This window comes from Seriola lalandi, unplaced genomic scaffold (assembly GCF_002814215.2).
Source record: "Seriola lalandi dorsalis isolate HSWRI2012SDOR001 ecotype SW California unplaced genomic scaffold, Sedor1 jcf7180002054181, whole genome shotgun sequence".
NCBI classification, from domain to species: Eukaryota; Metazoa; Chordata; class Actinopteri; order Carangiformes; family Carangidae; genus Seriola; species Seriola lalandi.
Window position 1 is genome coordinate 82,799 of NW_019524734.1, and position 27,206 is coordinate 110,004.

Consider the following 27,206-nt stretch of genomic DNA (forward strand, 5'->3'; position numbering starts at 1 on the left):
ATTAAAATGCAAAGTTAATAATACTGACAGGCACCAAAAGTTGTGTCATTTAACTGCAGGGTGCAGCGAGTCGCTCCACAGTCCACAGGCAGCAGGAATCAGGAGTAATATCCACAGGCTTAACAAGCACCGAGTCATAAACTAGTCGGGGAATGCGGTCTGATCAGCATGCTTCGGTTGCAGTTCGGCATGTTCGGGAAGTGTCGAGAACAGCGAGTGTGTATGAGAGCTGGTCTCAGCATCAGGTGAGATGAGCCAAGTTTGTAGAGCTTTGTACTCAGTGCCGAACGGTCTCAGCACAGAGTACAAACAACTACAGTAAACCCTGAGGGGGGGGGGGGGACAATTCTGTCAGTCACTTCCTGCAGTGTTTAAAGCAAGCTAAACTTTGCCACATAGTACTGAGCTGACTCCTGCTCGTGGATATCACCCCTGAACTGTGAGGAAGCAAGTTTGCAGGCCGCACACAAAAAGCCGTACTAACAGCTGGTTTTCAGTCCACGTGTAACTCATGAAACAACACGATCGATAACACGGGAAACAGCAAACACTCGGAGAAACCAAATCCTGCAAGGTTGGTCTGAGGGTCTGGTTGGGCTGTGCTGGGGGCAGCTGAGGCTGGTGACTGGTTTGCTGTGACATCACAAAGTTACGTTGCGTCGGCTCGTTTTAAGGCTCAGTTTCTGAATGTGGACCGTGTGCATTTCTCCGACTGTGCTGTTATTTAAGTATTTAAGAAGTACTTGGGAATTAAAAAAGCACTGCACCAATTTCTCTGACAATTTTGTGGCACTATAACAATGACAGTTTTCATCTTAAAATACTGTCATTCCTAAGGCCACATAAATCAAATGACTTGACGACCGATACCCTTAATGTCTTTTGTGAGGACGGTCTTGTTGAATCTCATTAGTCTCAGAATAAGTTTTCAACATTTTACAAATGTAAGGATAATTGTGGGTTAATAAAATCTGGGTATTCGGAACCTATTTTTGTAATTTCAGCCATCTTTCCAATTCATCACAGTGGATTGTTGCTGTGATCTCTGAACAAGGCAACGATACTAAAGAGAAGTTTGTTGAGACAACAATCATGAGCGGACAGACTATCAGACGGATTGTAAATAAATCCAGATCTTACTTAAACTTGTCTGGAGGAGAAAACAAAGGAGATCAGGCAAATTACAACCTGTACTGTCTGTTCAACATCACCTTCAGAGACTGAATCTTCCATACTTGGCTTGTCACTACCTGTCTGATCATCTAACTGCTTGTGTTTCTTGCCCTTTCAGACTTCATTCAGACTTCAAACCAAAAACATAAAACACAGAGTCGTGATAAACAGGAACTCTCCTTTAGAAAATCTGTCCAGAAAAACCATTATATTGCTCTCTTGAACCATATTGCACATTTGGCCTCACCTCAGTCACTGATGTCAAGGCACATATTTTGCCTTTGGCAGTGTCAAATGGACTGTGATTAGAAAACTGTTAGCCAAGTACAGATGGATGATCCATTCTCACACTTTCACATCCCTGTCTGCTCTCACTCCCAAGCTGCCTCTCTCACATGGTGTAAAGTTGTGCAGCAGGAGGAGACTGGCTCAAAGCTGACTGTTCATGAACCCTTTAACAAGGCTTTGCTCAGACACAGAGACATAAGCCCATTAACACACGGCACTGGTGGAGATATAGGTTTCTGAAAACATGAAACTAGCTCTGCGCTGGACTGAGACACCTAACATTATTACTTTGCGGGTTCGAGCGCCGCCACCCACTTTTTATCTGATCGATCCCATCTTTCCTGCCTGTCTCCTCTGTAAACCACCTGAAGCAGCAGAGCCGCAGTACACACCCCATTAAAAACAGTTTGAGGAACCCCGCTGCACACTGTCATGACGAGAGGAATGCTTGATGTGGGTGGCCTCGCTGGCCAGGAGAACAGAAACTGCACCTAATTCGACTATAACAAATATCTCAGTCAAAGGAGACGTTTAACACTGTGAACGCTGTGTGCTGCCATGGCATTTATGGACCTGACTCAACACCAGGGGAATAAAAAAAGTACGTAGACACAAAATGTTTCTCTAGTGTGTCGACTGCTGACAGACAGCTAAAAAATGAAATTGATTCTGGAAGTGAATGAGAACAGTACTTCACCATCGATGGCTGCCGACCTGGCCAGCTCGTCATGGTTACTATGAACTTGAAAACAGTGTGTGGAGAATTCTTTTGGATTTCTATGTATTGTTATCACCTGATTATTTCATCCATAAGTTTTATTCCTGAGACAGTTCGTCATCACGAATCTCTGCCCAGGCCACAAACAGGTCCCCTACTGAGTTATTACGATCCCACATCCTCAAGATAATTTCATAAGCCTCTCCAAGAATGCTACAACTTTAACAGAGCACAGATATCCTTGATTTACTGTGAGTGAACAGATTAGAGATTGTGGCAGAGCAGCAGCCGAATGACATTTTAAATAAAAAATAAAAAAGAAGAAGAAAAAAAAGAAAAGAAAATGAATGTTTGATGATTTATGCCATCCTGGAAGTGACAACTGAACCTTTGGCAAGAGAAATGAGCACATTTTGAGCGGCTCAGATTGTGAAAAACATATTGAAATGTATTTTCTCTCAGTTGGTGTAACAGGCTGTACTTCCCACCATCTGAGGAACATGATCCTGCATTTCATTTGTACAGCTCTGGCCAGCCGACTTATCCTAAAATGACATTGGTAGAGTTTTAAAGATCCTATTGGGAAGTGCTGTAAATCTGTCTATTTAGTAAAATCAGTAAATCTGCCTGGGGCAGGAAAATCTAGCCTGATAGTGGGTGGGCACTATGGGAGATACTGTGAATGTGTACGATACTGACATCAAATGTTGGTTATTTGAAATGTATGGTTATGGGCAGTGATGTCTTTGCACAGGATTTCTACTCACAAACCTATTGAAAATAGGAAAAACATCCATAAAGTTCCTCTTTCACACATGCTACAGTCAGACTTAGAATTTCCAATATCAGGAAGCAGGGGTTTTATGTGGTGCAGCAGTTTGAGTGCTGTGGATGGTTTGGATCCAATTGGCTGCAGGTATGACATATTAAAAAATAATAAATAAATAATAACAGTAATAGCAATTACTTTGCTAAACCCAATCACTGTCCAATCATAGATTAGTAACTGAAATGCTACATGCCAAAACAGTGTGCATGGGGCTCTAACAAGAGCAATACTTTGTGTATGTAGAGTCTGGAGGGTGGTGCCTTTTTGTGTGTGTAGGATTTACAAAATCAAAAACACAATAGCAAGAATGTAGAGAACGGATTGGAAACTGCATGTCTGTCTGCTTGCTTTACTCTAAGTTGCAAACATTAGCATGTGCGGCTAACAAGCTTACTACCTACAGTGGTAACCTAGTGTTCCTTCCAAAGGCAAGGGGCATGCCATTACCTGTCTACATAACTGTGGTTCCAGTTGGGTTAGAAAAATACCTCCAGAAATACCTACCAGAGAAATACCTTCACAACTGGAATATCTGAGCCAAACTTGGATTGGATCTGGGTGCTTTGATACTTTCACAGTATTAATATAGAACCTGCTTCAAAACTGTCCTTCACACACATCTCCCCTTTATCCTTTGTTAAATCAGGAGGAGGAGGAGGATAAGGGTTAAATAATAACGTCTACCACATTCTTCATTTTTACAGGTTTACAATCTGACATCCAAACACACATCTACTACATATTGCTGAGCGACTTACCCACTGCTAATGAGTGTCACCGCAAATCACATTTGATTGGACTCATCCTGAGTGCAGGATGAGTCATGAAAAACATTTTTTTCGGTAAGAGAAAAAAGGATTTGTTTTTATCTTTAACATGTAACAAAAGATAAATGAATAATTAACACAGGCACATTAGAAATGGTATGAATTTTCACGTGCTTTATTCAGCAATTCTTTTCCACTGCACTGTGGCATTCTGCTTTTATTTCTACACCAACTTTTCCAAGCACAAAACTTTTTGCGTAATTTCAAGGGGTGGATGGAAACACTCTCACGGAGCGTCAGGCACACTGAGGACATGACACCAAACATGACCAAAGGTGACACCAAATGAATCGTCTTTATGAAGATAACGGACTTATATCAGGTTCAGTAAATCCATATCGATCTACAGTGGAACATCATGTTCTACACAGAGGAAATGAGATGACACACACCACACATAGATTGTGGAGATCCAGTTTTCAGAGGGGGAGAGCCACAACTCTGAGGAACTTGTCATTCAGCTGGAGTTGTTTACCCTCAACATTCTTAAAGTATGATTGGTTGGAAAAATCAAGGTTTGCCAGGAGACTGATGTGAGTTATGGGATGTCTCACCTTTTGAAGTCCTGCCTGCTGTCGTCAGTTCAGTTGTGCAGGCCTGAACCCTTAGTGTGCTTGTGTGCTTGTGTGTGTGTGTCTGTGTGTGTGTGGACCCTTCTAGCCAATCCACTGCTGTTTTTCTCAGCTTCTTAATGGAAAGGACAGGTGCTTTATAGATGATAATGTTTTTACTGTGGAATCTTAATGTCTATCAGACATTTGATAGCCGCGTATAAGTGTATAAGTCGAAATAAAAGAAGTCCCACTTAAATAATACTGCCATTTATGCATATATGCTTTAATTCATGAATGTTTGTTTTACCATGCCAGGCATTTTTTATGACTTGCAAAGAGCCAACATCACTTTCCTCCAAAATAAGATGACAACACCACCATGATTTTGCTTTGCATCCAACTCAAGCTAACAATATTAACATGTTGCTCCCTAGAAACTGTGTTTTGTTTCTTTAAAATTTTAATGAGTGGTGGAACATTTGGGAAATAAACTTGTTTGATTTCTTTCCAAGAGTGGGATAAGAAGGTTCATATTGATTTCATGTGATGTGGTTAGCCTAACTTAGCATAAAGACTGCGGGCAGGGGGAAGCAGCAGCTTCAAAAAGCTATCTAAAAACGACCAATTAGCATGTTATATCTTGTTTGTCTAATATATTCAAAAGGAAAATGTAAAAATCCTGTGATTTTACAGGAAGTCATGTACTAGAGCTTTTCCTAGTCAAACAATAGTTTGTGTTTATATATGTGCTACGTATCTGAGTCTGGCCGTAGTGCCAGTTGCCAGATACTGTTGTCTTGGATAGACACGGTGTTACCAAACCTATCAGCCTCGCTGTGAGGACCAGACTCCACAGTCACTGGTGGTTGCTCTTCAAGAAATAGCTACAGCATGTAACTCTCTCTAAAACCACCTACTGTCACTTTTACATTTCTTTTACTGTAGATTTTAACAAAATTATATAATTACATAATAAAATAACGAAACTGACGTTGCTAAGTATTTCTAAACTTTGGGCAAAGCCAGGCTAAGTGTATCATATTCTCCAGTCTTTAAGCTAAGCTAGGCTAACTACATCCTGACTCCAGCTCTCTACTTAATACAGAAGCAGAGTGATCAGCTTTCTTATCCAACCCTTAGAAGTGATAATGTAATAGGTAGTTTGAGTGAAGTTGGTAGAGTTGCATGACAGAAGCCTAAACAAACTGTGAAGTTTCAAGACGATGCCTCTGAGGCACGAAGTTTCATTTGCTAGTCAGACTGGGATGTGTGATTTATATGGCATGTGAGTACTGGAAGTAATTTGTGTCACCCTGAACTACATTCAAAACACTGTAAAAAAAACAAAACAGTTCATTTGTGCACCTGGCTAAAACTAGTTGGAGAGTAAAGGAGTTCAAATCAAACCTTCATGACCACAAAAGTTGGATTTTAATAATGTAGTAATATTAAGCTAACCCAAAACTGCACCCTAATCATTTCATATTTTCTCCTGCAATGACAGCACCATGTCTCACATCATCCACTGAAACGGGTTTAGAGAGGCACATATCATGAACCTGATGAACTGCGAGGAGAGGGGTGAGAAGAAAACCAGAGTGGGGTAAAGGGGGAGAGAGAGTGAGAACGCAAATGGGACATTTACAGTGCAACACCAATGCACACACACACAATTATGCACAAACACACAAATGCCGCCTATAAAGGTAAACCCTTGAGCTTAAATGTTCTCCTTTCTCCATCCTATAACAGGTTTCACTACGGGTTGCCTGGGAATTCATCCACTTCTGTTAAAGCAGACAGCTTCCTTGTAACTAGCTGTAATTGGCAGTTACACACACACACACACACACACACACTCACACACAATTGGCAGCAAAGCCTTTAATAAATAACATCTGGGCTTGGTTGTCTACCTTTCCATTGAATAAAAGGTAAAAAAGGACCAGCAACACAACAACAACAACAACAACAGATCACTGACAAACCCCTCACTGTTGTTTCTTGGCACTTCAGCACCGGTCACAACCACTACCAGACCATGATGATTGGCCACATGAAGGGGGGATTTGCTTTTAATCTCTGAAGAGCAGCGTCCCAGTGGATATAAAGGGGTAATTGTCAGACAGAAGGAACAGACAGGGAAAGATAAGGAAGATGAGGAAGAAGAGTTTGAGACAGCCTGAAGGTATCATTTAAAAAAAATAACCTTGCGTGAAAGAGAAGGAGGTACGGCCATACAATCTGCGTGCGCTTTCTCCAAATTTGTGTTTGATATGTGCGCTGCCAGGCTGCCATTTGCGTCACGGCAGCAAAATTCATAGAACATTACATCTTCAGAGGGGCGATAAATTGTTTTATAATTTGATAGAAGTGCGTCTGACCAAATTGATAGCAGTTGCCATGAGAGAGCTTTGCACGCCAACCGTAATTTTGGCCAAATACGTCAATAAAAGAATGAAATACCTTGGACAAAGTGGGATACAGCAGTCAATTACACAGTCAAGTCTGAAGGCTGCATACCTTGTAAACAACTGCGTGTCCACATATCAACGCTTTTTTATGTGGTTTATACGGGGAAAGTCAAGATTTTGGCTTCTCTCGACATTTCCGCTTTCTTTCAACTTTCTTTTCCCTCTCACTTTTTCTTTATCTGTCGTTCCCCTCTCAACCGAGCTATGCGCAATTCGCAATGACAACATTTTTAAGTGCTTCTGGAGGGTTCAAGCTGTCCATCAGTCGTTCATCTCACGCAACCGATAAGCTTCTATTCCTGCAAATGTGTCAGTTCACACCGACATGCTCCAAAAGTTTCTTTTTTTTTTTTTTCTTAGCGCGCTTAGTGAAGCACAACCCCCTCACAGTGTGTCATTCACATTAGGCTGATTTTCCAGTTTGAACTTGTGAACCAAAACTGCAGCAATCCATCAAGGCCCACAGTGCCACTCTGAACTTTTTTTACTGGTTTTCTGCTGGTAAAAACAGTTTCCTGGTCTTTTTCTTATTAGACAGTGAGGATCATGGTGAGGACAGTTTGGCCAGCCGCTGTCCTTTCAGCACCAAAGGAGATGTGGTGATAAAAGGATGCCTAGTTCTGTGGATAGTGATGAAGTTAACAGAGGATGAAGTCATTATAATGCTTCACTTTTTTCTGTATAGATTAAACATATTTCTTTCTTTTCTTTTGACAACCCACGCCTTCATTTTCTGTTAGTTGGGACAAGTCTCTGGACTCCGGGTCCTCCTGGACGATGAAAAGATGAAAGATGCTTCTCTTCTGACCTGCATATGTGTTGCATTGTTTCACAAGTAAAACAGCACAGATTTATCTGTTATATCTCTTTCCAAATGTCAGCGTTCTCACATTCACCATAGGTAAATTGGCATATTAAAAGAGGATGTGCGCCAATTTTACACATTAAAGTCTGTTTACATGTCTCAGGGAGTGCAACTGCATATATGAAAAAAGTTGTATGAAGCCTTTTGGGGCTTTGCATCGTGGGTAAAGTAGGTGCCAGAGTTTGACAAAGAAGAATGTATGGAATAAAGAAGACAATAGAACTTTGGTTCTACTTCACTAACTTTGACACATTGATAAGATTCTAGCCTTTGAGGCTAACGTTAGCTAGCATACTATTATTGACAGATATTAAAACTGACCCCCAGTTCCCATTGAAGAATAGACAAACACTTAGCGAGACGACCACAAAAAAAACATTTTCTCATCCAGATTTGTTTAACCTTCTGCTATTGATTGTTGTCACTCCAAAATATTTCTAACGTTGCACAATTTTGTTTACATCTGCTTCCCCGTGAGATCACGTGAGATCACATGAGATCACATGAGGTGGTGCATTTCCTCCTGATTGCTCCCTCTGGCACGATAATCTTAATAATATCCTGTAGTGTGTGCATGTTTGAAATTATAGAGAGGAACATCTGCGAAGTTTCTCCTTATGTGCGTGATGCAACCTAATTTCAAAATCTATTAGGATTTAAAAACTGCAGTCTGAGCCCGGCTTTACCAGTTAGGTTGACGTATGCACTGGGACTCTGTTCTAAGTGACGAGGATGCATGTACAGCAGCTCCCCATTCTCACACACTACTGAAATACCTGGTTCATACTGCAGCACTAACATCAACAATATGACTTCAGTCCCCAACAATCAAGCTGCTTCAGTCTGGATTAATGTTTAGGTTCAGAAGCGGTCGTGAGGATCATGGTGACCTTGACTGGACAACGCTAGACACTTCACTCTCCAAAGTTTAGGGCTCAGTTGCTTTACTCCGTTTACACTGTGGCAACTAACAGTCAAGGTAAATGCAACGAAAGGCCTGACTTATCAGAGCACACAAGCACAGTGCTCTCTGCTGTTCGTTTGCATGTACTGTACTGTACTTTAAGAGGTGTTTTGCACAGGGCAACAGAGAAGGTTGTACCTGGTGTGTACAAGAAGAACAACAAGTCCAGATGAGGAATGAGCCGCAAGCAGGGCTGGGGATAAATCAGAAGGTACTGAAATGTTATAGCTGAAGTGTTTTTTATTAATTGCATGACCACATGCCAGGGGGACTGATTTACCAGTGCAGCTTAGCCTCTGACATATAGAACATTTATCTTCCTCATGATGATGCCCAAAGAGGCCGATGATGTTTTCAGTAGAGGGTTTCAGCCAAAGTACCCTTTTATAACTGGCAGTTCAAAGCTGCTATTAGAAAAATATCTGATTGCTGAAAATTGCGATAGACACTATGAGTTTGGTGACAGCTGCCACCACACTTTAAATAAATGTTCTCTTTGTATCTTTGTATATGTAAGTTTTTTAGTGATAGAAGATTTTAAAAACATAAAATGTCTCCCATCTGCTGCCTGTCCTTGTTTGATCTCTGAAGGCCAACTCAGAGGAAAGTGTGAATCTGAATAACCTGACAATGTCAATGACCAGCAGAAGAAATAAATACAAAAAAAGGTGTGTATGTGCATATGTGTCTTTGTAAGTATTAGGTCATTCCTTCATGCCCAGCAGACAAAGTGAGACCCTGGCGGGAAAGCATTCCTCAAAGATGAGATGCTGTTTCTTTCACCTCAGAGAGAAATTGAGCTCCGACAGAGGAGACTCCAAATACATTTTCTACAGAAACACAAATAATCAAAAGGACACAGTTAAGGATCATTTGGAAAGTTCTTGAATATTAAATTGCAGGTATGAAAAAGCAGCATGACGTCATGCTCATTCATGTATAGTGGTTTAGCCGTGACTTTTATTAATCATCAACTGAACCTTTACATCTTTTACTCTGTAGTTCAGCTTAGAGTGCTATGGGGACGATGTGTTTCTAGTAGGCCAACCCAGAGGTTAGCATCACCCTGGTTCCCTCCACAAAAAAGCCAAAGGGATTTTTCTAGTGGCTTTTCGGCTTTTGCAGAAAATAAGCTCTGTGACAAACAAAAGTTTATGATACATGTTTTGTTCAGCAACATAATCTTCACAAATGAAAACCACTTTTATCAATTTTGAATCGTAAATATAATCGTCAGTAAAAAGCTAATGTTTATACGGTCATAGTCTTTCATTTAGCCACATGTTAGCAACCGCCTTTTATAAGACACGTAGAAGCTTAAAACAAACACGAGTGGGCTAAAATACTGACCTATTTTATGTTGTAGAATAAAACATTAAAATGTCTTTATGGATTTGTCCGAGGTAAGAAGCACCAGGTGGTGTGAGAACACTCAGTAGTCTCCAGGTACATTATATGAAATATTGATTTTTACCCATGAGTACAAAAGGATCACGTCCAGCGACACCTGTTGCAGAGAGCAAAGCTCTGACTCGCATCTGTTTATATGTTGAACAGGACTTCAGAGCCCAGCCTTCTTGGAATCCGTTGCTTGGGTTCTGGAGAGAGCTTCAGCTTGAGACTTCATAAAGATCACTGCTCATGTTGGCAAAGAAGGAGAAGCCTGGAGTGACTTGGATATTAAAATCAAGTGGTATTTTGTTATTGAACTGCACTATCATGGGCTAACCAACACCATGTTTCATAAGTGCACGTGGCAGTAGAACGCCAGGCCAAAGATTGATGATGAACTTTGCAGTCATAACATTAGATCTGAAGCAAGTATCCTGAATAAAGAGAAATGCAGAGCAGTCAGCTGATGACCAGCTGTGGTAAATTGGATCAGATTATCGGGGAACCTGTTGGACTCGATAAACGTTAACAGTGAGGAGGGTCAGCACCTCCAAGTCTGGGGCCTGGTACTCTGTAAAAATGGTGGACTGAAATGACTGATTTGCTGCTCCATCCGAATGTTTTCCAGTGTTGGGGTCATAACCACAGATGAAGGTTAAATACTGGCAGATGATTGACTAGCAGACTGCTTCAGTTCCGTCGATGTTGTATCAAGGTGATTCTGAAAGTGCTACGTCTTTCCCTTCACAATCACAACCAGTTTGCTGCTGAAGAAATAAGACTGTGGACACTTTTTCCTTTGCAGAGTCTTTGGGCTCACCTTTAGAGACAAGATCAGAACGTGGAGTACTGCTGCACATATGCATTGAAAAGAGCCGACTGGTTCAGGTTTCTAATTAAGAAGCCTCATATAGACTTTCCTGTGGAAGTATTCTGGGTGCATCCAACTAGGAGGAGACCCGGGGGTAAACCCAGAACATGCTCTGGGTTTAAATATCTTGTCCAGCCTGTGAATGCCTCAGGATTTTGGCAGACGGAGACAGAATATGTGCAGGTACAGGAGCCTCTGCGCTGCTGCTTTCTGTAGAGCCCGGACCCAGAAAATTAGAGGAAAGTGGTTGGATGGGTGGTGGGGTTAAAATATCACCTATGAATGTAAGATTACACTTCACATGTTTACAAAAAGGGCGTTTACTTTACATCCAGCTACAGAGGAATGAAGGCGACCGACTCCTGATTGCTCAAGATGACATAGTGTTGTGCTCACTGGAGTAAAGAGAAAGCAGGTGGGAAGGGTCAAGCAGGAAGTGACTCAGAGGAAGTGACTGGTGCGAAAAGGAAGCTCAGCCCCAGTTTAGGTTTGAGGTGATACACACCTTTCAGTCAACCCTGGTGTCTGTGTTGAGGTATGTGTGTGTGTGCGATGTAGATAGGTGAGTAATGTGTTTATTGATTGGATTCCATGTTCCACTGACCCTTGAGCAAACCTTGCCCTCGCTGGGTGATCAAAGCTGTTACATCATTGTACTGCTCACAGCTCAGGGGATGTTTGTTTTCACAGCGAGACTGGTCCAGCCGAGCGGTGCCCTGACTTAAAGCAGACTTCCTATTCGTGAAGCTTCCACACATCTGCTGGGGACCGTGCTTATGTGTGTGTGTGTGTGTGTGTGTGTGCGCGCGCTTACACTATGATCTCACCTTGTGTGCCTGAAGCTTGTTAAGGGAGAGATTACTGCACAAACAAGCTGTTGTCAGCTGCAGATCTAACCGAGTCTTGGACGCTATAATCCTCAGCTGTATGGACTGTATGTTGAATTATCTAACATTACATAACCGCAAACTAAGAAAGGATACGACCGCTGCAACCGTGCAGCTGTCAGTGAATGTATGCTGTTTATAAACAACAAAGCTTTAAGGATGTTGTGTAGACAACAGGGGATATTCCGACATCTGTTTCTGATGAGCCTTCAGAGAAAGTAAAGGGCAGATATTTGTTTTTTTTTTTTTTCTAGTATTTTTTTGGTTCTTCCACAGATGATCAGTAGAGTCTGTTCAGATCTTTTCCCGTAAGTGTATGCTCTGTTTTCACTGTCCTTCTGGAATTTATCATGCAAGTCATTTGGGGATAAAATTCGGGGAAGAAATAATATGTCAGATATTGAAGCAGCGTCACACAGTTTCCGATGGCAGTGGTACCAGTATGAAAACAAACGATCCATACTGGGTTGACATGCAAATCCTAGTGTGAACAATTGGTTAATACAGGTTGAGAAGATTCATTCACTATTCTTACACATAAATTTAACTTTGCTCTTTCCTTACTCCTCTACCACCCACGTTGTGGAGGAGTAGGGAAAGATAAATAGTTAAAATGTAAGAGCAAAACAGAAACTAACATGATTTTACAACAATCTCTGTTTTGAAAGAAGTTTTTAAATCTGGGGATAAAATCCCTGAAATATGGAAGATTCATTTGGCTTAGGAAGGATAATAATGTTCATTTACTTTATACATTATCAAAGTCCTGAGCCTCACTACAATCACCAGAAGCACAGTAAGCTGGGAGGACATCTGAAGTATCTCCCAGTGACATAGTGCTGTACATTGAAAATCATAGAGAACAAGTCCATGTATTCTCATTGATGAATTTCTCTTGCCACTTATCCAGGATGGGATTCCATTTGAACGATATCCCTACATATGCAGTTCCATCCATTCCTGCTTAAGTATCATTAATAATAGTGCAAACTAACTGCAATACATCCATCAGGTATTATCCTGAAAAACATAATGTCATGAATACTGCCTGCCTGGAGCTTGGAGCTTCCCCTTTCAATGAAAAACTACCTTAATGGCTTCAGGGCTTCTTCCAAGCACTTTATATTAGTGGCGTGCAGTGACTTTTACAGAGAGGCAACCAACGCCATTGAACTCAACCCCCCCCTCCACACCAAGCACATACACACACACACATATATATAAAACAAAAAAAATCACTTCTAAATATTCACCATTAACTGACAATGACACACTCCAGTGACAAAGCAGAATCAATACACCGTCTGTAACGTCTCAAACTTACTGCACCTTGATTTACACAATGGAAAAGATATTAGTATGAAAACTAAAAAGCAGAACACAATTAAAAGGCTTGGTTATTAAGTTATATCGTTTATTGTAAATTGCAACTTGAATAAATTTGTCTGTGAAAGCTTTCCTTGCAAAAGGAATTGAAAGATGCTCTACAATACACATTAACTCCTCGTCGTCACACGTGTGACCACGTGACCAAGATGGTCGCTCGTTTACTTGCTACTGCTGCCTCTAAACACTTAGGACGAAAAGACCGTTGAAGCAATTTCAGTATCGTTCTGACCGATGTCTGTCTTTAGCCTCACCTGGTCCAGCACTGCTTGCCTTGCTTGTCCTGATGGCACATCACTTCTAAAGTATATTTTCTACAAATACAGTTGATTGGAAATATTCTGACTGTACTTTGACTCTATACTCTGTAGAGTTTTCATCCACTGTGGTTTGACCCATGCCTTGATGCCTTTTGGAAAAACAAAAATCTATAGAAGAGGAAGATAAAAAGAGAGAGCGGAGGAAATGAAAAGAAGAAAAATGAGAGAAAGAAGGAACATGTGGTTAAAAGAAAAAGAGAGAGGAGTTCATAGTAGGTGCAAACCTGAAGAAAAAAAAGCACAGGAGAGGAGGCAAGGATAAGAAAAAGATTTAAAGAGAGAAGATAAGAATTCGAGGGGAGAAAAGCAAACAGGGGATGAGAAGAAAGATGAGGGAGTGGTGAAGAAAAAGCAACAAGAGGAGAGGAGAGGCAGCCAAGGGCAGATCTGTGGAGACTGATTTCTCTGAGATGACAGAAGAATGACAGCTGAAATCAAAACCACACCATACAGCCAGCTTTCCAGATCTTTCCATCGTTTTCTACCCTGTTCCTGTCTTTTTGTTTTGCTTTTCTCTTTCCCTCACTCCTCTTCTTCACTTGGTGGTCTTTTTCCTCCCCTTCTTCCTCCTCCCCTCCTCCTCCTCTCATAACTCAACAGAACTTCCATGTCCAGCCACCTTTGCCAGTCTGTTCACATTGGGTTGTGTTCTCCAGCGTAATTAATCATCTGAGACCTGCATTACAGGGCATTCAGAAAGTATTCAGACCCTTTCACTGTTTCACATTTTGTCATGTTGCAGCCTTTAATTATTTTTCTTTCCCTCACAGTGAAAACTTTAAAACTGAATTTTAGAAATTTTTGCAAAGTTAGAAAAAAAAAGGAAAAACTTTGCTCCGATCAGCTTTCCCTCAACCCTGACCAGTCTCCTTGTCCGTCCTGCTGAAACCCCCCCCCCCCACAGCATGACGCCGCCACCACCATGCTCCACCGTTAGGATTGGTATGGGGCAGGTGATGAGCGATGCCTGGCTTCCTCCAGACATGACGCTTAGAACTGAGGCCATCTCCACACCTCTCTTTCCAAGGCCCTTCTCCCTCAGATGCTCAGTGTGGCTGGGCGGCCATCTCTGAGTAGAGTCCTGGTTGTTCCAAACTTCTTCCATGTAAGTATGATGGAGGTCACTGTGATCTTGGGAACCTTCAATGCAGCAGAGTTTTTTTTTTCTAGTAGCCTTCCCCAGATCGATACGATCTTGTCTGTGTGTGTGTCTTTCTAAACCAGTCATTGGAACTGACCACAGGTGGACTCAAATCAAAGAGAAATGGAGACACCTGTGTCATAGCAAAGGGTCCGAGGTTCTGGTTTCACTTTGTCATCACGTGATATTGAGTGTGGATTGATGAGGGATAAAACGAATTTAAACGATTTTAGCATTAAGGCTGCAACATAACAAAACTCGACACAGGTGAAGGGGTCTGAACACTTTCTGAATGCAATGTATGTGTATGTGTTTTTCTATCTTCTTTTAAAGCAACTCAGCCACACCAACCAGAGCTGGATAACTTTCACTCAGTGTAATTAGAGCAGTGGCGGGCAATTTCACACATCGGAGAGTCTAAAAGGCAGCGAGAGAGAGAGAGCGGTTAAAAGTTTTGACAATTTCAACACTCAGAAGTTATGGAATGTGATCTCAGTAAACTGTGTAATCCCCTGACCTACACGTTATCTTCTTGGTGTGCGGTGGGTGTCCTGAAGGTGAAGGGGTTCAAATGTAACTTGCTTCTTGCTCTTTAGAGCCGTTTTCTCGTGTGAACAATGTTCAGAGAATCAGTTCTGGACACCGTCCGGAGTTGCTCTTTCACACAACATGAGATCGTCCATGTCAGACATGTTCTCACCTACTGGAAATACTGGTTTAGATGATGGGTGGCGCCTGGGTAGAGAGGACAGGATGTAGGATAGAAACGCCATCGACGTGCCAACTCGTTTGCTGTGAATTCAGCGGATAATGACCGGCTCTATTCACACATGGGCTCGATCGTACATTACACGGACTTTGTACTCGGGAGCTGGCAGTGTAAAGTCCGTTTAATGTCTGGTTCAACTGAGTCGGACATTTTTGTTCTCACATACAGCTCCTCCGGGCATTGTCTAGATAAGTTCAGGGTTGCAGTGTGTGTGTGAAAGCACTACAAGACAATTCTCTGTGCTTTGTTCTTAAGGTTTAACGCATGTTTTTCAGCGGGTGGAAATGTTTACATAGTCCAAAGCAAAACCTTTTTTCCCCACAAAGTCTATGTGTCTATATCAGAGAGGATTTATTCTTTTCTCTTGCAGCTATACTCTGTTATTTCAGGCACTGAAGTGGAATCAATTGTATGTACCAGTGGGAAAACAAATGGTTTATACCGGGTTAACATGCACATCCTTGGGTTTTCTTGAATTGCTTTACTTTAATATGTTGTTGTGTTTCCAAAATCAGCACAGCGTGTTAGTTCACCCTGTTCTCTTATGGCCTAAAAAATAAATGATGTCTAAGACTCGATAAAGCATAAATGTTTATATCTTTATACTGTAGGTTACACTTGCCTGGGACCAAAGCAACATAAATTTAAACTGATATAAACTAGTGGTTTTGCCATTTTATGTTATGGCAGTTAGACAGTGAAGTCCTCTTTTAAAAGTAGTGATTGTTATATCCCGTTAGAGACTCTCTGATGTTCTTGAATACTTAGTCTCTACCTGCACTGAAACTAACAGCACAACATCTAATAACCTCTGCATGGTCACAGAGTCAAAACAGCTGCTCTGCACCTTCAACAGTCCTGAGCTGATGCGGAGCTCTAACTTGCAGTGCACGGAGGACTTGACTGATCGCCAGCATCAGTGTGCTGCCCCAGAAAGGTTCATCATCATTGGACCAGATGCTAATCTCTTTTGTTGCCGGGGAGAAAACACTGAAGTATTTAGTAAATGGACGTTAACTTTTGAGTGTTAGCTAGCTTAAAGAATATACCAATAATTTCCCCACATGGAAACACATGGGTACCTTATCTTAGGGTGGCTCTAGCTGATATTCAGGTTGGTTTTTATAAATTAAAGTTTGGGGACTTTTACTTTCTAAATCCTACAGATGAAGATACAATATTTATTATTACAAATGAGGTTCAGAAAGCTCAACATCAGAGAATTTCACTGATTAAAACCTCAAAGTGCACATTATAGATAAAATACTCTCAGACTGCTCTTAACTAGAGTTGTGTCTGTGCAGCGTCGTACATCTCTTGTGGTGGAGATTGGACACGATGGGGCAACAAACGAGTGAGTAAAGTCTGATAAACTCATCCTCTGCTTGAGTTCTGCAGTGATGGATTATACCTCCCAGGCAAGTGGTGTATCCGTGAGTTTGTTTTGAGGCACATAATGAAGAGACTGGGATCTCTTTTTCCGATGTGAACCATCACAATATCCACAATATGCCATCCTGTAAGGGATGAAGAAATCATCCATGTGTGGAGCTGAAGGAGCTGAGGGGTAGTAAAGACATTTCCCTGTGTAAGAAAGTAATCTCCATTAGTTTAATGAGGATGGCTGAAGTGTATGACACCATGGAAAGGAACAATGTCTTATTTAGACATTGCAACAGAATCTGTAAACTGGAAAATGACAGTAACAATCCAGTCAAGAGTGGAATATTCCTGTGCCACAGTTTCTGTGTTTCTTGCCAAGTACCGATGCTGATTTCCACAAAAACATTTCCATAAGTTCCTTGGTAGTTACTGTATCTTGTTAGATACAGGACCATATGTTGTAAGACTGTTTATCTGATCGGAATATTTGTCGTTATCTCTTCTATATCTCTGTATCAACCGCTGACTGATAACAACAGCAGGTTATTGTAGCAGTAATGTCTTCATCTTGCAGCGGTTCCTGTTACGTCAAAAAGAAATTATGTCTCTTTCAATACGTCTGATCATGATTGACTCTTTCCAACAACTGTAAACTTTGATCTTGAACCAAAGTGCTATTCTGAAGCCTAAAAGACTGACTGTGTGGAGCGATAAGAAGTTTGTTTGAACTTTAAGTCCAAGTAAACATTATATCAAAGCACTGCAGCCCCAAAAATCTTCTCTCAACCACAGAAAGTCGTGGTGGATACTCGAGCAGCCGCCGCCTTCATCTTCTGTGTTTATCACTCTGACAGCGTAGATTAGGGGATGGGACAAACATTTGTTTTGTAAGGCTGTGGAACACAGTGGTAATGGTGAGCTGACACACGCGATTTGTTCAAAGGGCGCAGGAAGAAATTATGTTCCAAAATTCCAAAACAGAAACTGAAAGGTCATATTTGCCATTAAAGTAATATTTCATTGTTCCTTGTCAAAATGCTCCCCTGCACTAAAGTTTCAGCTGTGCTCCTGCAGTCACTACACATTAGCACTGACTCTGCACTTTCCATTGACAGTAACGCTGGATTCCCACCCTGGCAAAATGGAAAAATAAAGCAAAAGACCCAGGATTTATGTGGCAATTGCTTTTGAAATATAAGAATGTGAACCACTACAGCAGGGTATCAGCTGATATGATGAGAGCCTGTGGGTTGGCATTTCCTTAAAAGCTGATCTGCGACTCTTCTGTGTCAAAATGAAGTTTCAAGATGATATTGATGCTGTGTGTACACGATGTGTTAATTCAACTTAATTAAGCAATTAAGCATTGTTCATCGGCACAGACGGTATAACCAAACTTTGAAGCTGATGTTTAACGAGCCGCACGTCGACACCAAATATGTTTCAAAGATACGACGAAGCAGAAAAGAGAAAATGCCCTGTGATCATGGCTCATCGTGGTTAAATTCTTCACTAATATATATAAATAAAATATACCGTAGTATTGCAATATGTGCTTGTAATACAAAAGGGGGAAGAAAGACACTTGAGTTCAAGCAGGAGGCGACTGCTGATTTCACACCTTCCTTACAGAGATAAGTGAGTCTGCAGCTGAAGCTTCCAAACACTGACTTACATAAACAAATGGTACAACTTCCTTTATAGAAAATAAAATCCCTCGCAGCTAAAATGAACCTAACTGCTTAACCTATAGCTCATACTCACTATAATAGCAGTAATAAAGAAAGTGCTCTCCTTCTCTCTGGTGAATCTGCTGCATTGATTAATGATACTCGCTGTTTGGACTAATACAGTTTATTCTCTCATTAAAGCTACAACAAACTCTGGTACTCACAGGGAACTGCAACAGTCTCCATTATGGATTGGGTCATTACTGCTAAAATAAACTGCCCTTGTTTTGCCAGTTTCTACTAATATAGGTCCAGCCAAATAAGCTGGACTCTCTGTTATGGATGACAGAGCTGCACACACTCCTGCTGCTGCTTCTCCTATAAGTTTCTCCTTTTAGTGAGAGCACGAGAGAAAACATACCTTAACAAGTGCATGTCTTAATCCATATGGATTAAACAGTGAAAACATAAAGCCTTCTCAAAACACTTCAGTGAAAGAGAAGCTGCTTGAAAAAGTTAAGTTTTCAAGACTTTTGTGTTAATTCTAAGATAATGTGTTGTTGCTGTGAGAATAAAAACATTTCAATAAACATCATACGCTAATTTGTCATTACCAGTATGACTCCTTTTCTGCAACACTGCAGGAGAATTACAATGGTCCATAGGATAAACATGTATAAATATAATTGGCACAGCTGATTATTTTATAAAAATCAATATGTAGGAATTCAGCCCCAGGAATTCAATCCACAAAATAAATGCTACAAATAAATACTCCAAAACTTGATTATTATTACTGGTGTACGCCATCTTGTGGAGGCCTTAAAAACTACAAGTGGAAGAAGCCTAAAGCAAACAGAGTGATGTTTAAACCTGAGCGAAGGACGGATCTTCCGAAGGAAACAGGATCTCTGTGCGACCAGTGCTTGAAAAGCTGTGACTTCTTTCAGATTTAAATGTCCTTATTGAAAGTTTTTTGCAGTGGAACTTTTCCCAAACTCTAGAGGAAACTTCTATGATAAAAAAAAAGTGGAAATTCATGAAAGCCTTTTTCTGTGACAACAGTACAGGGGGGTTGATGCCAAGCAGAAGCCCCTTAGTGTATACTGTACAGCCACAGCTCGATGAAATCCCTTCTTTTTCACCTCTGGAGCAGGATTCCTTCCAGGTGGTTGACTAGATAAAAACAAATTAGGCTTTTTTTGGCCACATGGTGCTGACAAATTGGCAGGTTTGAGCCAGCATAAATAATGAACACTAGCCAACAGCTGCCCATACAAACTGAGGCCAACTGACTTACTCATTACCCCTCTCAAAGTGGTACACATCCAAAACATCAACAGTGCCTCTTGCTGGATTAGTAACTGTTGGAAGGACAGGGAGTAAACTATGTTTTGGGAGTTTCTGGAAAAAAAGGACTGAACTGGCATCACTCGTTGCCTGGCAACGCTAACCTGTTTCACAATTTTCCACCTATCAGATCTTGTATGTCATCAATTGCAGAACTTTTGATGTGGGTTGAGTTCTGGGCAGACGTACCTGTCTCAACTTTGGAGTGGTCAGTCCTCTCTGTCACCTTCTCCTGGCTGATGAGGTAATCAACAATCCGGACACCGATTGGTGGCTCAGTGTGGTTCCACTCCATGATGACCAATGAGCTGCTGGGCTCGTAGGTGTAAGACAGCTTCAGCCTGGCAACAGAGTGACAGAGATGTAAAACCGCGCCGCTGAGTGAAAGATGTTGTCAGCAAACTGGTCTCATTACTGTAACTGACGGCTAACATCATGTTCTGCTAAACTGTAGGAAGAAATGTTTTCTACGATGTCACACACACTTCTGTCAACAGGAAATCCAGTCATTTATCCCCTTATGTTGTGTCTGACTTGATTTACTCTGGAGTGATCAGCTGCACATACTTGGCTGTGGGACCCTCAGGTTTTAATGTCAACCAATCAACACAGAAGCTAATTCCATTGATTAGCACACCCCAGCTGGACAGGAGAAGTAAATCAGTGACTGCTGTATTCATGGACAAAACATGATCCCACCTCCAACCCCTCTGTGGTCAGTTTGCATCTCTTTGTAGTTGTTTGTGTCAATTTGCGGTTGTTTTGTGTCTCTTTCTATTCGTTTGTGTCTCTGTGTGGTCATTTCGCCTGCCTTTGTGGTTGTTTTGCATCGTTTAAATGAGCTTTGAGACTTTCCAGCAAGAAATAACAACGGTCTCTTTAAACAGAGACTCTGGTCCAGTGGCCCCTGACCCTCGGGCATCTGGACCTGTGCCTGTTAGGTCTGTTCACTCATCCATTCATGACTGTTATATTTGGCTGCAATAAAATACAGTGTACACGTGCATCTTGACGGCACATTACTCAAGACCACTGCAGCAGGAGACAGAGTTCTGCCAGTAAAATGATAGATGGTATTTACCACAACCCATCTGAGAGTAATGTGTGTAGGAGAAAAGTAATTTTCATTCTTAGTTACTAACATTGGTTGGGGAAGTGGGGCACAGGTGGGCAGCCCGTCTGTGCCAAAAGCACTGGAATCACACCGACACCAGTCATCGATAACATCGCCCTTCCCTGAACACCACAGCATGCTCATCATGGCCTCCTGAAGAGCCTGAGAAGGGAGAGAGAGAGGGAGAGAGAGGGAGAGAAGACAGACAAAACCTCAATTCAAAGCACGTCTAATTGGAACATGCAATATTCCCATATGCACAGTAACTCTCCAAATGTATTCTCACGTCATGTGGATTTTAGAATTATTTTCTTCTATTCATTTGATAGTAAGTAATAAGTAATAATATCAAATTATTTCTGGGCATTTGCTGTTACTAACTTTCATTAAAAAAACATTTTCAATGTTGACAGATATGTTTAAATCAGAGAGCTGATGTTTCAAAGAATAACATATATACCTACTTCAAGCCTTCCACATCCTTAAAGATAAATTCCCAGACTGAAAGAAAATGTCTGGCTCTACCTTGTCCAGCTGTGTCTGAAATCTTTACTCTCCATCATAATATATGAATCATAAAATACAATATGCTGAATAAACCTCATTGTTAAGTCAACAGTCAACCTGCAATGAATACGTTAGCTACCGATGCTAGAATTCTGTCACAGCACACTGACCCCAAACTTCTTCTGACTGAAGATATTTATTGAAACCATGAGCTGTTTTATTTACAATGACATGTGCCCATACAGACACACTGTTAAGATGGATGACACTTTAGTGGAGAATTGTAGAGACTGCCTCGAAGTTATCCAGTGTAATGAAGTGTCCTGCTCCCCCCACAGAACATAAGGTGTGATGTCAATGAGAACTGACTGAGCCAAATGGAGGAGACAGGATTGAGGAGCAGTGGTTTATTTCTGTGACTGTAGTTATCCGATACCGTACATGTATGTCTAGGTAATATGTTTACTTTTGTACTGCATTATTGGAACTACTTTAGTTTCATTTTGTGCAACTGGAATTACGCAAAAAATAAAATAAAATAAAGCCTATTGAAGCATAATGCAGCATTTCTGATTAATTCTTGTGAGATACTGTATACTGTTAAGATTTTACAATCTTTGCAATAAAGATGTGCCCCGCTGTTTGCTGTTATGAAATATTCGTTTATGCTGAATAAGTGAATAAAATCTATTTTAAAGACAACACTGACGCATTTGTTATATCCTCAGTTTTATATCAAGTGTTTAAGTTACTCAGAACAGAGAAATGTCAATTTTCAACTGTAAAAAACGTAAGAGTTCAATAAAAATCAACATTAAATCAGATAGTATCAAATAGTGATGGATTATTTGTATTGTTTTGTATCAGGTTGTTGACCATGTATGTCGACACTGTGCATTTTGATCTGAGATAGAAGATATCATAATTATATGTCATAGTGGTACGAGTATGTGTGAGCGAATTCATCATAAATGCTGCCTGTGTACCGTTTAACACAAGTGGATGCACAGTGAAGCTGTAGCAACCTGCAAACAGCTGCAGTCAATAACAGCGGCTGTATTGGTCTGCCTGAGCTTCACAATGAAAGCCTGACACCCCGGGAGGGTGGACAGCATTGTACCAAACCTTTCTTCTGCAGGACTAGAAGCAGTGACGACATACAGTATAGATGAAGTCAAATAAGTCACAGCATAGTACGGCAGATTATGGCACAGCATGCTGCCGGCAGAGTGAGGTATGATTCTCTAAAAGGAAAAGTCTTCTCTGTAAAATCCTGTTTCTGTAATCTGTTTCATAATGAGGCCATGAAGTTTTCAGGCCTGATGGATTCCCAACACACTGTACAGTCACAAACACATGGTGCATTTCATAGCAGGATGCCAGTTAATAGACTGACTGTAGTTAAATGATCACACACCCATACTCAGGTCTGGATTGAGTTTTTGCATTGTTTGCTGCTGTCCTCACACATTAAGAGAGCTTAGATGAGAAAATGGTGGAAAAGTTTACTTTCTCCAGATCAAAGAAAACTTTGATTTTACTGAACAAAGCATGACAAGGACTCTGGACAATAACTGCTTCCTTTAATCATACACAGGGAAGGTAAGTGAGATAATCCAATTCAGGAGGATGAGAGAAGATGTAGCCACCAATTTTGAGGGTGTAACGGAAAAATTATATAATGTGTGCAGGAGGACTGTTTTTCAGACATTAGACTGTCCTAGCTGTTTATAGTATGTATATTAAGGATAAAGACAAATAAAACACTGTACACACCTGGTATGTCTCATTGTTGGACACTAATTCATAGATGGGTGCAGCCTTGGTAATCTGCAGCAGGACAGGCTCAGACTGCTGCCGTCCTTGTGCCGCCCTCGGACTCATGTGGCAGAGGTGGCAGGAGCGTGGGCATTGGCCCTGGCTGGTACAGTCCATACGCACACCGGCCGCCATACGTTTCGCACCCGTGTCCAGCAGACTGGCAATATATGCGGGATAGGTAAGCGTCCTGGGCTCCTTGTCACGCTCTTCTGACTCCTCTGAAGGAGAGTTTCCTGCATGGACAGATGGAAGGGAACTGGTTAACTGATGACCTGCCACTTGACTAGTTAAAATATAAAAGGCACTTGTTTTTAAAAACAATCATAAAAATGTTCCAATGCACTTTACACAGTTTACACAGCACCGATGCAATACAAAGTATTAAATATTAATAGAATTAAACTATGAAAAACAAAATAACAAGTCTTATTACCAATAATGACATACATTCAGACCCCTTCTCTTTTTTCACACTTTGCTATATTGCAAACAAGCCGAAATAAAGTTGATCACTTTTTTACCTTAGTAAATATTTTTGGACTGTTATTTTACTCAATAGTATTCTCAGTAACCCACCTACAATTGTGGCTCATTGGAAGCCAACAATCCTTCTGTTGAAAAAGTGGAGGGGTCTGAATTCTTCCTGAATGCACTGTATATACTAGACACTGTAGATGGTGAGGTCACATGTTCCTAGTAATGAGATAAGGGAGCAAAGGAGTGCTGAACTGAGAGAATATTTCTTGGCAAAAACATGGCAAAACTACAAAGTCTTAATAGGTTCCCAGATTCCCACATCTCCCTTCTGGAGTCTTTTTAACTTTTCTACATCACAAGCAGAATACATGAGCGGGAGTGTAAATATTTGGGCCACATCTACAGCTACAAAGAGCTTTTCTCTCTAGCAAATAAGGTGAACTGCTGAGATCTCTACTGAACAATGAAACATTGGATTGCTGTACTATTGCTGTTATTGCTGCAGTTACAGAGTGCTGCAGGAATGAGTCATAAAACCTAGAAATATTTTTGCACTTTCGGTTCCCTCGCCCTGAAGTCAATGGGTTTTGAATGGGTTTTTGGTTAGACGCCTGAAATAAGATAAAACAAGCCCAAGACATCATTCTACGACACAAAATATGTCAGTAAATACCCTACAGAGGTGGGAGTGCTAGGGAGGCAATTTTACTTTTGCTCTTGTTAAGCAGAACAAAAATGTTGTCCCATGCTGTTTAACTTTCATTGATCATGTCATTTTAAAGAAAGACAAAGCTATGTGTCATTTGCACAGCAGTGGAAGGCTGATGACTTTGAAAAGAAAATAGGACCTAGGATGGAACCTTGTGGGACACCATTGAAGAGATTTGACTGTAAGAAAGATGCACCGGAAAGATTCTATTGCCAAAAAAAGGGGAAAATTTAACTTTGTGTTTAAGACAGAATATGATATATGGCCAAAATCAGTAATGGAAGTCCTAAACTTGACTGTGATATTCTGAAAGGATGTAATAACAAAGCTAAACATGTAAAAACAAGAAGGTGCTGCCTGTATTGCTTTGTTCTAGAGCAGATTGCTCTTTGCCATGTCTGTGCTTGTTACCTCAGAATCCAGCTGTATACCATCAGATGTTAGACAGCTCATCAAGATGAGTGACAAGTGGAGGGGCGAGGGTGATTATGAGGTGTTCTGTATGCAGCAGTTCCATGAAAAGTTTACTTTTTCAAGTTTGTTATATTTAACTTGTGTATTATGTAAATATGTGAATCAATTATTCCGTATAAAATGTTATTTTGTCTGAGACTGAGTAGCTTTTCCATTTCCGAGGGCCAAGTCAGAGAGCAGCAAGAGAGGGAAACGTGCTTACTGCAGAACTTTGACACTATTTTTCTCTTTTAAAAGGGGGGGGGATTTTTCAGATTACCATTCTGGGAGACTGCTTGGCTGTGAGAAAACACAGGCAATTTAAAAGCTCAAGCACCAATTAGGGAATATGCTTGTTGTGCAAGCTGCTTTTGATGGAATACAACTCAGGTTTGTGAGCCATGGGATGATGGGAAAAAGATTGCACACAAGTTCAGGGACTGGCACACATGCGCATATTAACGACAACAAAGCTGCAACAACAAATTTTTTCTTATATGTCTAATGTCTATACCTCTTGTGTGCTCCTGTTTATTTTTAATCTAACTTATGTGAAATTTGAATGTGTTTTCTCTGCAAATCCATTCTATTTTCACTCAATAAGTCTACAGTAAGTATGTTACTGTATTTGAGTTTAGTATCAAACTCACTTGACCTGGTTTGTAAAGCAGAGGAATCATCTAAATAAAGGTAATTGTATTCATGTAAATTGGGATAAACACACAAATTCTCTTGATACATTTGATACATCAAAACAAGCTCACACAAGCACAGACACACCTGCCCAGCCTTTTTACCAAATATTCTAATAAACAACACATCTCTATCTGACTGAAAAATAACAAGCTCCCATCCAGTCTAAAGGTCTGTGTCCATGTGTAGTGTGATTATAGATCAGGTGTAGGTTCTATATTAATACTGTGAAAGTATCAAAACCTCAGTCCACAGAGAAATGCACACAGCCTGTATTCAGAAACTGAGCCTTAAAACCAGCCGTCAGGACTTCTGGAACTTTGTGATGTCAAAACAAAGCAGTCAACACCCTCAGCCATGCCCCAAGCCCCGCCCACCTGGACCCAGCATCAACCTTGTAGGATTTGAAATCTGAAATCTGCTATATTCTTATTCAATCACTCAGAAAACAGTCAGCCAATCAATAAGAGAGGTTCAGAGCCTCCTCTCTTCTGATTGGCTCACCGACCTGTTGTTACTAGAGCTCCAGAGAGAAGCCTGAGAGAGGAGATGTAAAACTACCCTGAGATGGTTTTTGGTTCTTAAAACCATAAATATGTCTTCTTATGGAGCAACACTTCAAATTAAAAAACAGGAAAATAGGAAAATGTGGACCTTTAATAATATGACTAAGCAGCCAAATACAAAAGCCAGTAACAGAGTAGCAGAATGTCTCCATGTCACAGTCACAGTGTATCTGTTTGGATGTGTGTATGCATACACATTTGAATGTGTGTGTGTGTGTGTGTGTGTGTGTGTGTGTGTGTGAGTGTGAGTGTGTGTCTGTGAGTGTGAGTGTTGCTAACTTGTCATTAAAAAGAGATTAAGAATGTAAGTGCAATGGAAACATTGGTATTGGCGTGGTTGTCTTGGTAATTATCACCTTGTTGATTATACCTCTTCTCCCACTCTGAAATATCCACACACTTCATTTTGTCCAACACCTGCTGAGTATAACAGCTTTTTCTGAGTCATGTCATGATTGACAAGTAAATTTTATTCAGCTGAATAAAGGGTGAAAAAGTTTCTGTTGAACCAAGAAACTCTCAGCACAAGTCTAAAGTAACCCAGATGTTCTGTTTACTCAACGTGAATCAGGGCGTTTGGAGCGGAAAAATAAACTCCTGTTATGGCCTTAAAGTTTGTTTTGATTTTTTTTTTAAATCACAAGGTCAATACAAAAAAAACTATGAAATTAAAAAACACAATATCTACAGTAATACGCTTAACAAAGTCAAATGAAACCTAATCTGGGTAATTTATGTACTAATGCACTGAATGAAAGTCTTTGATAACACAGCTGCCCCCAGATCCAGTAATGGATTATAAACTGGTGTAAATGTGTGTGAATAGTTGTGTGTCTCTGTGCACAGACTTACCACAACATCAGAACGTTCCTCGTTCAACAGTGTTGTTCATTTGTAATTCCCTCGCTAGATGTGCGTGTCTTTGCATGTGCGTGCACATCTCGACTGAACATGTCTTTGTTAATGTTAGCGTGAAGCTTTAGACGACCTAGACCAATCGACAGA

The 27,206-nt window shown here is 40.8% G+C and overlaps 1 protein-coding gene across 3 annotated transcripts in view; it reads right to left on the bottom strand.

Moving 5' to 3' along the window:
• The window catches only part of astn1 (astrotactin 1), a 375,360-nt gene that overhangs the window by 25,281 nt on the left and 322,873 nt on the right, over positions 1 to 27,206 (bottom strand). For all 3 annotated transcript variants that reach the window (XM_087173331.1, XM_087173330.1, XM_087173329.1), the window contains 3 exons: positions 23,259 to 23,536; positions 21,004 to 21,137; positions 20,051 to 20,202 (listed from right to left, as the gene is read on the bottom strand). In XM_087173331.1, coding sequence (XP_087029457.1) covers positions 20,051 to 20,202; positions 21,004 to 21,137; positions 23,259 to 23,536 — 564 coding nt within the window. The remainder of the gene's footprint in view (positions 1 to 20,050; positions 20,203 to 21,003; positions 21,138 to 23,258; positions 23,537 to 27,206) is intronic.